The 13,764-nt window shown below is 40.6% G+C and overlaps 1 protein-coding gene across 1 annotated transcript; it reads left to right on the top strand.

The window, feature by feature from the left end:
- The first annotated feature begins 734 nt into the window (after positions 1-734).
- On the top strand, positions 735-13,423 carry vars1 (valyl-tRNA synthetase 1). Its single transcript, XM_077526638.1, has 29 exons — positions 735-859; positions 1,446-1,798; positions 2,044-2,187; positions 2,259-2,475; positions 2,549-2,664; positions 3,152-3,227; positions 3,507-3,607; positions 4,547-4,674; positions 4,763-4,927; positions 5,037-5,118; positions 5,204-5,323; positions 5,856-5,964; positions 6,028-6,207; positions 6,439-6,563; positions 6,647-6,750; positions 7,707-7,865; positions 7,952-8,042; positions 8,121-8,226; positions 8,493-8,563; positions 9,595-9,720; positions 9,796-9,900; positions 10,185-10,332; positions 10,979-11,106; positions 11,400-11,555; positions 11,645-11,857; positions 12,557-12,668; positions 12,740-12,915; positions 13,005-13,154; positions 13,264-13,423. The coding sequence occupies exons 2-29, from the start codon at positions 1,448-1,450 to the stop codon at positions 13,330-13,332; spliced, it is 3,828 nt and encodes a 1,275-aa protein (XP_077382764.1). The 5' UTR covers positions 735-859; positions 1,446-1,447; the 3' UTR covers positions 13,333-13,423.
- Positions 13,424-13,764: the final 341 nt, after the last annotated feature.

Genomic DNA, 13,764 nt, shown 5'->3' with positions numbered 1-13,764 from the left:
AATAAGTAACATGAAGCCACTAATATAATAAACCACAGTGTTTGCAGGTGACAAGGTCCCTGGCCTCCCATGAATAGCACAAAAAAAAGAAAAAAAAAAGAATATAATAATAAAAATGTAGATAGGTGAGTTCCTAAATGTACACAAGCTGGTCGGAAACATAAATATCAATATGAATATATAAAACTACACGGAGCAGCTGATGTACTCGTTGCTCGCAAAACGAAACAATATTACGGCAAATAATGAGTTTGTAAAGTCAGGACATTAAATTAACAACCTGCTAGCGGACGATAACGCCCTTATAAGTGTTAATATTTATTGCCAATCACGAATCCTTCAGCGCTCTCCGCCATGTTGAATAGTTCTCTCAACTCGGAAACTCGGGTATCAAGATTTCTTGCCATTCACAAATCCTTCCGCGCTGTATCAAAAATAAATTTCCAGTTGTCCAGTAGAAAATACGACATGAGGGGGCGTCCACGTGCAGTTTTCTACTCGACAATGTGGTATTTACCAGAATTACGACAGCACTTGAAGGCAGCATATGGAAAAAAAAAAAAAAATCAACGCAGTACAGTGTTATAAAGTGACAGTAACTTATTAGTTTCTACAAATTCATTACAATTAATGACTGTCTTTAAAGGCTATTTTATTCACGATACAATAGATATTTTAGCCGCGTTAAAAAAAAAAATTGAAATAATTTTTATTTCGGGAATTCCGTTCTGGGACGGAAGTGGTGGCTGAAACCCGGAAGTGTTGTCTCATTGCATCAGATTGCTGAATGTGGCGTGAGAGAACCCATGCAGCGAGCAGCATTTTGACCGGCTAACGTCTCTTATAGTTTCTTTCTAAGGTAGGAGCAACACACATGTGGACACGCGTGTACCATCCCTGGAAACACTTTTAATCAACGTCTTACTTGACGAGTGACGCACATTATTGTGGCTAAAACTGTGTTTGACTTTGTTTTATAGCGAAAGCTAACTTAGCCTTTGATTCGAGTCAGCTTTTGACAGGTGCCGACAATCAAGCTGAAGCGGCTTGCTCGGCTCTTCTTCAGACTGTTTCGCTTTCAACTTCAATAAAACACATACAATTGGAGGAACCCTCTTAGTTATTGTGCCAAATACACTATGTATTCAAATATTTGGAAGTAAGTTGATACACCACCACAATGACTTTTTAATGAAACAATCGAAATGTGGAAGTGGTACTTAGTGGTCGGCATGTCTGCTCATAGTCAAGAGGTTATGAGTTCGAATCTCTTTTTACTGTGTTCAAGTTCAATTTACGATATTCATTGAAGCACTACAGTTTTTCATCTTCAAAGCCATACTGAGGAGACATCTATGGTTACTTCCTAGGACCACAAGATGATGTTAGTAAACAATAGGGACTTTAAAAAAAAAATTGTTTTTTTTTTAATGTTTTTCCATCAGGGATGGCCACTCTTTACGTGTCCCCCCATCCCGATGATTTCCGGAGCGTCCTGGCTCTCCTCGCCGCCGAGGCGTGGCCATCGTCTGGCGTCAAGACCGTCACTGACGACCCCCCCGCCGCTCTCTTCGCCCGCTCCACTCCCGCTTTGGTGCTGGGCGCCGGGGAGGGCGGTACCGTGCTGAGCGGGGCCAACGCAGTGGCCTGGTACCTGGCCGTGCAGGGGAAGAGGGCCGGCGCGGGTTTTAAGCAGCAGAGCGAGGTGTGGCAGTGGCTCAGCTTCGCCGACAACGAGCTCATCCCGTCGTCCTGCGCTGTCGTCTTTCCCCTCATGGGGGTGACGCTGGACAAAAAGGTGGGAGACTCGAAATTTTGTGTCCACACTTTTTTTTTGGTCGACCTAATTAACTTTTTACCAGCCCTAGTATGTATCTTAGATTTGGATGCCATCTTGTAGCGTCTTTGTGCCCAGGAACTATGTTGAAGTGAGGAGGAAGAGTTTCATGTTATAGTCGAATAGAAAAGTGGCGCTTTGACGCATTTTAGGGTGGCGTAATTTAGTGCTGTTAGTTTTACCGACGTTTGGTTTTTACATGTCAGCTCCAGCAGACTTCCCGTGCTGAGCTGTTGCGCGTCCTGAAGGTTCTGGATAAGATGCTGGAGCCAAGTACGTACCTAGTGGGGGAGAGCGTCACCCTCGCCGACATGGCCGTGACCTCGGCTCTTCTTCTGCCCTTCAAATACGTGCGTATTCTCATGTCTGCCTCTCCCTATTCGGCTGAATCCTCACTCTTGTTGCCGTTACACTTGTGCAGGCTCTGGAGCCGTCCGACAGGAAGGCATTGACCAACCTGACTAGATGGTTCACCACTTGCATCAACCAGCCACACTTCATCAAAGTGCTTGGGAAAGTCACTCTGTGTGAGAAGATGGCGCCGGTGAACAAAAACGTAGAGCCCAACAACGTTTGTGCTAGTCCTGCTGCTGCTGCTAACAACGCTGCTGATGACATGGCACGAGATGCGCTCAATGGTCGGTAAATAACATTTTGTGTGTTGGGTATTGTTGTTTTTGGGACTAAATGTTGACATGTTGACTATTTCAGGGCCGCCAAAGACTGAAGCGCAGCTGAAGAAGGAGGCAAAGAAGAGAGAAAAGCTGGAGAAGTTCCAACAGAAGAAGGAGATGGAGGCAAAGAAGAAGACGATGCCAGCCACGGAGGTACGACCTGGCTAAATGTCACTTTTTAGAAGTCCAGGTCAGGCTGGACAAACTTTTCTGATCAAGGGCCACCTTTGATGTTTTTGTTTAAACAGACAGATGGGTTAGGTCATTTGTAGATCGGGGTTGAGTTAAGTTGTGTAATGTAAAATGATTTTAATTCTCATTTTTACTAAATACTCTAAATTTTAGATGTTTGTCATTACACAATCTTACACATAAAATTGTTTTTATGAATATTTTTATTATTTCCAATAAATCAATTTCACATTTATTTAATGACATAAATAATTGAAGCAAAAATAAATTTATATTAACCGATTATAGGGAAAAAATGGTAAAATTAATGCAACAAATATTACAGGAAATGTACATTGTTAACAATAATATCAAAGGTGTGATTTATTCGCTCTTTCAATTTTTTTATTATTATTATTATTATTATTATTATTATTATTATTATTTTATTAAAAAAACATTTTTTTAGAAAAAGGTGAAACCTGAGAAAAAGGAGTTGGGGATCATCACATACAACATTCCGACTCCCGCTGGGGAGAAAAAAGGTGAGTCACAAAAAAATAAAAAAAGATTGTTTACATTAAAATGAATGTACAGGGTCAGCACAATATCAACCGTCACTCAAACATGAAATCACAATGCTGTACTGCCTTCTATTTAGTTGTTATTCATAATGAGTGTCTTTATAAAGTAGAATACTGTCAAGTCAAGGCACTACTGTCCTGTACATTCATCTATTCAGCCCGCGAGTGAGGAGTCATATGACATGTAGAACGTGAACTACCTTTTTAGCCTCAAGTGAATATTTCAACCTGTACTGTCAGATGTCATCAGTCCGCTGCCTGACTCATACAGTCCGCAATACGTGGAGGCCGCTTGGTACCCGTGGTGGGAGAAGCAGGGATTTTTCAAGCCAGAATACGGGGTAAGGACCTTGCATCTGCTCATGTAGTAGCTTCACATCTCGAGAATGCACCGTCTGGGTGCTTTTTTTCCTCCAAATTGATGCCCCCCCTTTTTTTTTTTTGCCACTCTGGAAGCAACAGAGTGTAATTGGAATTCCTTTGGTTTATGGACATGAAGACGTTTACTGCTGAACCCATTTGAACATTTGCTAGTTGAAATGGCAAGAATCATTGCAAGTCTGTCACGCCAATGTTGTAAATGACTTCCCTGTGTAATATTGACAAACATCTTGCGTTCAGTTTTTATTTTGTCCTGTAAGAGTATCAATCCAGTGTGTTGTTTTTTTTGTTTTTTGTTTTTTTAAGTTTTAAACTGCTAAATTAAATGTAGTAATTCAATTTAAATTACTTTCACTTGTCACAAATTTTAAAATATTATTGTAACCCGCCTGTTTTGACCCACTAAACATTTAGCAATCCTAAAAAAAGAAGGAAAAAAAAAATGCAAGTAAAAAACAAAAAAAAAACAAAAAAAAAAAACTGCACCAGAATAACTTTAAATACGGTCAATTTTCAACTATACAAGAGGGTTAAAACTTATATTTAAAAAAAAAAGTAATGTTATAGTAATAAAATATATTTGAAGAAATCTCTTTAGTTTGCATGTAAGAAAATGCTTAATTCATTTTATTAGTATTATATGTATACATTGAAATACAAAGTATTTCTGAAATCCTGAATATAAACATTTTGCACCGTCGCCATCTTGTGGCATCCGGGTACCAAGTAGCTATGTTGACCTGAAAGTTGGAACTTCATGTAGTCAGGCCAGCATTATCTTTTAGGGAAAAGCGATTTGCTACCATCTAGTGGCATTTACAGGCATTTACTTGTGAATTTTCTGTATTCAGGTCATATGACCACAAAATAATGAACTGCTGTCCCCTCATTTTAAACAGAGGCAAAACATTAGCGATCCAAACCCCAGCGGCATGTTCATGATGTGCATCCCGCCACCCAACGTGACGGGATCGCTCCACCTGGGCCACGCCCTCACCAACGCCATCCAGGATTGCCTGACCAGATGGTAACGGCGAGTTTAACGCTCGTCGCAGGCTGCAACCGCCGCTCGGAATTGCAAGTTGCGCGTTGACCCGCTTCCCGTCCGCGCGCAGGCACAGGATGCGCGGCGAGACCACCCTGTGGAACCCGGGCTGCGACCACGCCGGCATCGCCACCCAGGTGGTGGTGGAGAAGAAGCTGATGAGGGACAAGGGCATGAGCCGCCACGACCTGGGCAGGGACAAGTTCGTCGAGGAAGTGTGGAAGTGGAAGAACGAGTGAGTAGATTCAATTTACGATAAACATTTATTTTCGATTCAGTTAAGGATTTCATGCAGTGAAACGGGGAGAAACTTTTGTCTTATTTCTACTGTTTTGTTTTGACAGAAAAGGAGATCGCATCTACCACCAGCTGAAGAAACTGGGATCCTCTCTGGACTGGGACCGAGCATGTTTCACAATGGATCCGGTCAGAATCTTTCAACTCATTTCACCAAAAGCTTGCACAACGTCCTTCCTAACCTACTGTTTTTTGTTGTTTGTTTGCTTTCTAGAAACTTTCCTACGCGGTGCAGGAGGCTTTCATCCGCATGCACGACGAGGGGGTGATCTACAGAAGCAAGAGGCTGGTCAACTGGTCCTGCTCGCTCAACTCCGCCATCTCAGACATCGAGGTGAGGTGCAAAGCATGGGAATTAAAACGATTTGATATTAAAGGGATACTTCACTTATTTAGCCCATTATAGCAAAAAAAAAAGTTAATATTTCGTCTATAATTAATTTGATACTTTCATTGTTTTTCACGTACAATTAGTACCTTTAAAAACACATTTTGCAACTTGCTGTCGACTGAAAATGACATCATAAGGGCTGAGATAACCAATCACAGCTCAACTGTTTTCTAGGTTTGGTTATGTGACATTCATTCGGTTACCTGAGCCCATTTTCAGTCAACAGCAAGTTGCAAAATGTGTTTCTTTTAACGGAACTCACTTTCATTTTTTTACAGGCAACATATAATAAATTCCATTTTTCAATAATAAGAATAATAGTTCCAATAAGAATATGACTATTACCATGTTAAAGCATTCATTCATTTTCAGTCACTTAGGCTGGAGGTGGTGAGTAAATAAGGTGGGGGTGGCCGCTTCTGAATTTTGTACACGGGAAAAACCCTGTTAATCAAAATTGCCACTTGCTTTCCAGGTGGACAAGAAGGAGCTGACGGGGAGAACGTTGCTGCCCGTGCCAGGCTACAAAGACAAAGTGGAGTTCGGGGTCTTGGTGTCCTTCGCGTACAAAGTGGACGGCTCAGGTACTGCAGCAGAACGATTGCCGTCAAGATGAAGTCGGTGACTATTTTTATCATCATCATCAGACGAGGAGGTGATCGTCGCGACCACTCGTATCGAGACCATGCTGGGCGACACGGCGGTGGCCGTGCACCCCGACGACTCCAGATACCAACACCTGAAGGGCAAGATGGTGACGCACCCCTTTTGCGACCGCAAGATGCCGGTGGTTTTTGACGACTTTGTGGACATGAGCTTTGGGACGGGTAAGAGAACTTATACACATGAGCCGATTAAAGTCAGCGCCAAGAGTAGCGGAAAAAAAACAAAAAAACACCAGAAATTGACATGCCACCTAAAACGGTTGCCACAAGATGACACCAAAGCACTACGTTTATGCTTAAGCGCCGTCTTGGGGTGTTTCAGAAATGGCACAAAAACAGGCGAGATTTTCAATGAGTAATAAATTGGTTGAATACCTTCTCATCTCTCTTCAGGCGCCGTGAAAATCACGCCGGCCCACGACCATAACGATTACGAGGTGGGCGTGCGGCACGGCCTGCCCTTCGTCAACATCCTGGACGAGAACGGCCTGCTCATTAACGTGCCCCCTCCCTTCCTGGTACCCGCTCGTTAGAAGCCGGCGATCCCCGCACGTGCTCGCTCAGGCAATTTTTATGCCCAACATTTCTTGTTGTGATGTAGGGCATGAAGCGCTTTGAGGCCAGGCAAGCCGTGCTGGAGGCGCTCAAGGACAGAGGACACTTCAGAGAGGTCAAAGACAACCCCATGGTGGTGCCCGTCTGCAGGTCAGGAGGCTGCGTTGGAGTTCACATTTCATTCTGATGCACAGTCGCTTGTCGCATATATGCATGTGGTTGGGTCTTTGTTCGGTTTTGTATGTGGTGATTTTTTATTTTTTTATATATTATTTTATTATTTATTATTTATTTTATTTTTATATATTTTTTTATATATGTTTTTGTTTTGTGTGCTTTTTTCCTTTTTTTTGTGTCTTTGATTTGAGTGTTTTTTGTTTTTATATGGTGTTTGTCATGTGTATATTTTTTGTATTGCGTGTTTTGTTTTTTATTTTCTGTTTTTGTATTTTTGTTTTTGTTTTATTTTATTTGCATTTTTTGTGGTTTTTGTATGTTGTGTGTTTGTTTTTTTAGTTTGTTTTTGTCTGCAGATTTTGGTTTCATAATGTGTGTGTTCATGGTGTTTGGTTGTATTTTTGTAATTTTTTTGTGTGTAGTTTGTATACTTTGTGTACTTTTTGTATTTCTCGTTTTTTGTGTGTTGTTTTTTTGTGTATGCAAAAATTTTTGGTTTGTGTTTTTTGTCATTTTGATTTTTTATTTTATTTTTTATTTTTTGGTCTTTGGATTTTTGTGTTTATTTGATGTTGTTTTGTTTTGTTTCCATACGAGGTTTTTGTCTTGTGCAAAAACTTTTTATTTTTTGTCTATTTTTGTGGTTTTTAACTGTTTTGATGTTTGTTTGTTTTTTCTGTTTTCTGTTTTTTTCTGTCTGTCTTTGTATTTAAAAATTTTTTTTTTTTTTTTTTTTGTTCCATCTGAGGTTTTTGTCTATTGCTGTGGGTTATTGTTGTACTTTTTGGGTGTTTTTTCTTTTTCTCCATTTTTGTGTTTGTATTTTTTTTTCCTGATATTTGAAAGTTTATATTGAGTTTTTATGTGTGTACATTTTTATATTTTGTGTATGTGTGTGCATTAATGTGTATTTGTGCTTGCGTATGTAGCCGTTCAAAGGACATCGTGGAGCCGCTGTTGAAGCCGCAGTGGTACGTGAACTGCGCCGACATGGGCAAGCAGGCGGCGGACGCCGTCCGGGAGGGTCGCCTAAAAATCATCCCCGACCACCACCTGAAGACCTGGTTCAACTGGATGGACAACATAAGGTACGTTTTGTCACCATGGCGACCCAGATTTGTTCCCATTACAAAAGCCCGTTTTCTGCCACATGTCCCCCTTGCGCTCCTCTCAGGGATTGGTGCATCTCCCGGCAACTGTGGTGGGGTCATCGCATCCCCGCTTACTTCATCACTGTCAACGACCCGTCCGTGAAAGCGGGAGAGGTAAGATGCCCGATAGTTGGTTATTTCATTTGCATGTTATGATTATGATGATGCATTTCTTCTCGTCTGTCCTTGCAGGATGTTGACGGTCATTACTGGGTGAGCGGCAGAACAATGGAGGAGGCCAGAGAGAAGGCGGCAAAGCGCTTCAATGTGACGCCTGACAAAGTTACACTCAGACAAGGTCACTTTTTACCTACGATTTTGAAATACAGTGCAACTTTTTTTGTTTTTTTTTGTTTCCCCGTTGGGAAGAATCCAGTCAGTAGTTTTGTTGTCGATGTGCCCTGCAATTGGCTAGTCTAGGGCGTACATTGCCTATTATCCAAAGTTAGCCGGGATAGCTCAACCCGCAAGCCTAATGAGAACAAGCACTTAGAAAATAAATGGCTGGGTGAACAAGCTGCTTAAATCCTCTTTAATATTTAATAAGTTGTTGTTGTGTTTCAGATGAGGATGTTCTGGACACTTGGTTCTCATCTGGCATTTTCCCCTTCTCCATCTTCGGCTGGCCTAATGAGGTACAAACAACAACTCTAGCACAGCGGGGAAAAAGCTTAAAGGCTCATTTGAGTCACAAAACTAAAGTGGAAATGTCATTTTCATTTCCATTCAAAATATTTACACATTTACACCTTTCCTTGTTTAAAGACTCGGGATCTGAGAGTTTTTCTTCACCAATGCTTTCCTTGCTGGAGAGACACGGCAACATAGCTTACCTTTGGCAAGACCTTGACACGCTGTAGTATTAAAATTGCAGCTCTAAAATGTCCGTTTTAAAAAATATATTTGGGATAATAAAAAAAAATATATATATATGTATATATATATATATATGTATATGTATGTATGTTTATTATGAATAATAAGTTTATTAAAAAATACATTGAGCACAATCTATTTGTTTAAGAAAATATTGAAATAAATAAAAATAAATAAATAAATATTAAAAATTTTTTTTATTTTAATTCTTAGTAACAGCATCACATCACTGGTGAGCTATTTTTAGAACGGACCTATGGAATACTCATGTCGTCCTTGGGGCTAATTAGTACCTGTCGGCACCTAGGCTTTTTTAAATTTTTATTTATTTATTTTTTATTATAAAGTAGAATGCACACTTTAATTGACAGCAAGTCAGTTGCTCTCTTCTTCCTCCCTCCCTCTCCCTGTCTGCCCACTTTTTGTTTGTAAAGTCACTGCTCGCCCTCCCTTCCCTGCTCAGTTAAAGAGAGGGTAAAAAGCGACCGGCCTCTCTCATAATTAACAGCAAAGAGACAGCTTTATTGAGTGATCTCTGCTAGTAGCCAATCATATTGCGGCGAGACCACGCCCGTTCGATTTAATTTTAGACCTTAAATGAAATTATTAGTAAGTAGACGATAACTAACCAGCATTTCATGCAGTATTTGATGTTTTCTGGGAAAAAAAACAAACATTTTAAGAAGGTGACAATATTAATTGGCATCTAACTCAAGCCATCATTTTTCAAAATGTCATTTTATGTCCCAATGCAAACTCGTTTGTGTTTTGTTTTTGTGTTTTCTTCAAGACTCAGGACTTGAGTGTTTTCTACCCGGGCACCTTGCTGGAGACGGGTCACGACATCCTGTTCTTCTGGGTGGCTCGCATGGTGATGATGGGCCTCAAACTGACGGGCAAGCTGCCCTTTAAAGAGGTGAGCGCGGTCACTACGACAACAACACTCGTTCAGCCCGATTAGGACCACAACAACGATGTCGCATGTCGACAGGTTTATCTGCACGCCGTTGTGAGGGACGCCCACGGCAGGAAGATGAGCAAATCGCTTGGCAACGTCATCGACCCTCTTGATGTCATTACCGGGATCTCCCTGGAGGTGAATCCTAATCGCTGCTTGAAGCGTACCACACGCACACACGCAGTCTTTTTTTTTTTTTTTTCCCTCACATCGCTCCCCCGAGAAGCATCCTCTTCTCGAAGCTTTATTAAGCAACCCAAAGAGCTTTTATTGAAGCCATCCGTCATGAGTTTTACCAGCCTGGAGGACCGTTGTTGACAGAGCTGGCCACCAGAGGGCACTGGAGCACTTCTGAAGCACTTGTTGCGTGCCAGATTGTTGTTGTTGCTAAGCTTTTTTTTTTTTTTTAAATACTCCTCCAGGGTCTGCACGCGCAGCTCACGTACAGCAACTTGGACCCGGTGGAGGTGGAGCGAGCCAAGCAGGGCCAGAAGTCGGACTACCCCAACGGCATCCCGGAGTGCGGCACAGACGCCCTCCGATTCGCCCTGTGCGCGTACACCAGCCAAGGTGAACGAGTGGCACAAATATTTTGATGGAAGCTAGACCAAATCTTTTATGTGTGTAAATGGGGAAAATATAATAAAATGATAATTTAAATTCTAAATTCTAAATTATAAAAATTATTTTATAAATTATATAATTATAAATGACAAAAATATAAATAATAATCAATATTTAAAAAAAAAAAAAAAAAAAAAAATCTTGAATCATGCAAATTTGCGGGAGCCCAACTGCAAATGTGCATTCGACAGTAGTTTTAAGTTGTAATATCACTATTTAATAAAACGTATAAATATGTCTTTGGGAGCATGTGTAAAATAGAACGTATTTATACGTTTTTGGGAGCAAATGAGTTAAGAGCCCGTATATTTAACATAGCATTAGTGAGTGGTCCTATCTATTTTGATGAAATTGGATTTTTTTTTTTTTTATTGTAGGACTGTGACGTCTTTATTTTTGCATGGTCAACACGAATAGTGAATCGGATTTCAAATGACGATTACAAGAAGTACTTTCTTTCTTTTCCGTCATGTTGACCTCAATTAGCACAACAACACTAAATCGTCTATAGGAGTTTTGGGGTATTTTCACATTAACATTTGTGTTTTGTGTGTGTATTTCTATTTTTTTTATCTATTTTTTTTTTCTTCAGGCAGAGACATCAACCTGGATGTCAATCGCATCCTGGGTTATCGTCACTTCTGCAACAAGCTGTGGAACGCCGTCAAGTTTGCCATGAAGACGCTTGGGGACAACTTCGTACCTTCAGAGAAAGCCCAAGTCGGTTGAGTGCTAGAATGAATGAATTTGTATTTATTTTTTACATTTTTTATTTTATTATTTATTTAAAATATTTCTTTATTTTTATTTTATATTTATTTTTCATTTTTTTTTATTTTTTTTTATTTGACTTTAATTTTAAGAACTAATACAATTAAATTAAACTTTTCCCCCAAAAAATTCTTAATATAATGCAAATGTGTAAGTGCTAAAAAGTAGAATCCAACTGAAGTTTGAATGCGCTATATAAATAAAGATGACTTGACTTGACTTGACTTATTTTTTCCTGTCAGCTGTGCGGCGAGGAGAGCGTCCCGGACCGCTGGATTCTCTCCAGGCTGAGCGCCGCCGTCTGCCTGTGCGACGCCGGCTTCAAGGCGTACGACTTCCCCGCCATCACCACCGCCATCTACAACTTCTGGCTCTACGAGCTCTGCGACGTCTACCTGGTAACCCACGTTTACTCCTCCCCCCACCCATCGTCACGTTTCCTCTCATCATCATCACCTTTTTTTTTTTTTTTTTTTTGTTCCGGCAGGAGAGCGTGAAGCCCGTCTTCGGCAAAGAAGGGGAGGAGAAGCAAGCCGGCGTGTGCAGACAGACCTTGTACACGTGCTTGGACGTGGGCCTGCGCCTGCTCGCGCCCGTCATGCCCTTCGTCACCGAGGAGCTCTATCAGAGGTTGCCGCGGAGACGGCCGCAGCTAGACCCCCCCAGCATCTCCGTCACACCGTATCCCGACGCGCAAGAGGTGAGCGAGACCAGCATGTGAACTTCCGGATGCTTATTACCAGTTGTGCAGAAAAGAACCACATAGCTTAGCTTTTTTTAGTCGTGAATGCTAATGTTAAATAGCATCTATTTTGCAGTGCTTTCACTCTTTCAAGAACGGCTTGAACACAAATGGTGCAGAAACACATAATCAGATGATGTAACTGTACCCACCATCATATTTTCTTTATCCTCTGCGAAGAATGACTCGTATTCGTGCCGCACTGACGATATCATGTGTCCATTTCCTATTTATTTGGGAGGGTAATTTATAGTAAGGCATTTATTTATTTTTAGAAATAAAAAAGCCATGATGTATAGTAAGGTATTTTTTTTAATTATTAAAAAAAGCCACAATTTATAGTAATGTATTTATTTATTTTTATAAATAAAAAAAGCCATGATTGTATAGGCTTTTTTTTTTATTAGTTTTTTTTTTTTTTTCTTTTTTTTTTTTTGGTAATAATGACCATTGCTTTAAGCCACCTCTTCATGTCAGAAGCTATAGCAAAGTCCTTCTGTGTGCTCTATCATATAAAAAAAAAAAAAAAAAAAAAAAAAAAAACATTCGGGAGTGCAGGACAAAGTTTATATGTTTTGGGATTTTTAAGATGTGTCATTTGTCCTTACTTCCTTGACACCAATCCTGAATCCATGGGTGACCATTTTGTGTTTGCAGTTCTGCTGGAACAGCGACGAGGTGGACCGCAACATGGACTTCGTCATGAACGTGGTCAAGACCATCCGCTCGCTCAGGGCCGACTACAACCTGACCAAGACCCGAGCCGACTGTAAGTGGACCCGCGCACAGAATAAATAAATAAATAAATAAATAAAAGTCTGCATACTTTTTGTGGGTTAGGTTACCTCCAGTGCGCGGACTCGGCCACGGCGTCCCTGGTGCAGGCGTCCAACGTGCAGATCCAGACTCTGTCCTCCTGCCAGGCCGTCGTCCCCCTGAGCGCCGAGCAGGCGGTGCCGGCCGGCTGCGCTGTGGCCATCGCGTCCGACCGATGCACCGTCAACCTCATGATCAAGGTGAACGTCCACACGACGGTCCTCGTGTTTTTGTTTGCGTTTTGATCCACCCAAAGTGAAGCTTTTGTTGTTGTCGTGGGTGACGTCAGGGTCTCATCGACGTGGACAAAGAGTTGTGCAAGCTGCACGCCAAGAAAGGCGAGCTGGACAAACTGATGGAAAAGCTGCACGACAAGATGGCCAAGAGCGACTACAGGGAAAAGGTGCCGCTCAAGGTGCAGCAGCAGGACGCCGAAAAGGTGACGATAACCTCGTGGTGGTGTTTTTTTTTGTTTTTGTTTTTTTTCCCTTTTCTCCACTTTCATGTTAGCTGCTAACAAGCGCTCGTTACGTCTCTTTTTGTTTCAGCTGCGGCAGAGTCAGACAGAGTTGGATAAAGTTAAAGAAGCCATGGACAACTTTAGCAAGATGATGTAATGCATCGTTATTAGGTTAGATTTTTAGTTTTTGTTCAAAGAGGATCATGTCAAAAAGAAATTAGATAAAAGAAAATCAGTGTATCATGTAATCATGTAGTCTTTTATTTATTTATTTATTTTTCTCCTCCCTACATGCTATGAGGGAACAAAATGATCTAGAAATTAGTTGTAACATAAACAAAATAGTTTTAATTTTTTTTTAAGTATTTTCAGAGAGCTGAGTTACTGGTATATTTTTAGTAATTTTTATTTTTTTTAGGAAAGTGATTTTTTTTTTTTAATTAGGTAAGTCATAATTTTGTGGCTAAATTTCAAGATCAATTTATAATTTTGTTCACTTTAGATTTAAATTTTTTTCTTCAGATATTTTCCAAGTAAGTCTTAATTTTCGAGAGGTATATTAAAAAAAAAAAAAAAAAAAAAGCTTTCA

Source organism: Festucalex cinctus, chromosome 7 (genome assembly GCF_051991245.1).
Source record: "Festucalex cinctus isolate MCC-2025b chromosome 7, RoL_Fcin_1.0, whole genome shotgun sequence".
NCBI classification, from domain to species: Eukaryota; Metazoa; Chordata; class Actinopteri; order Syngnathiformes; family Syngnathidae; genus Festucalex; species Festucalex cinctus.
The sequence above is the reverse complement of the archived record's forward strand: the minus strand, read 5'-3'. Positions and strand labels throughout refer to the sequence as shown.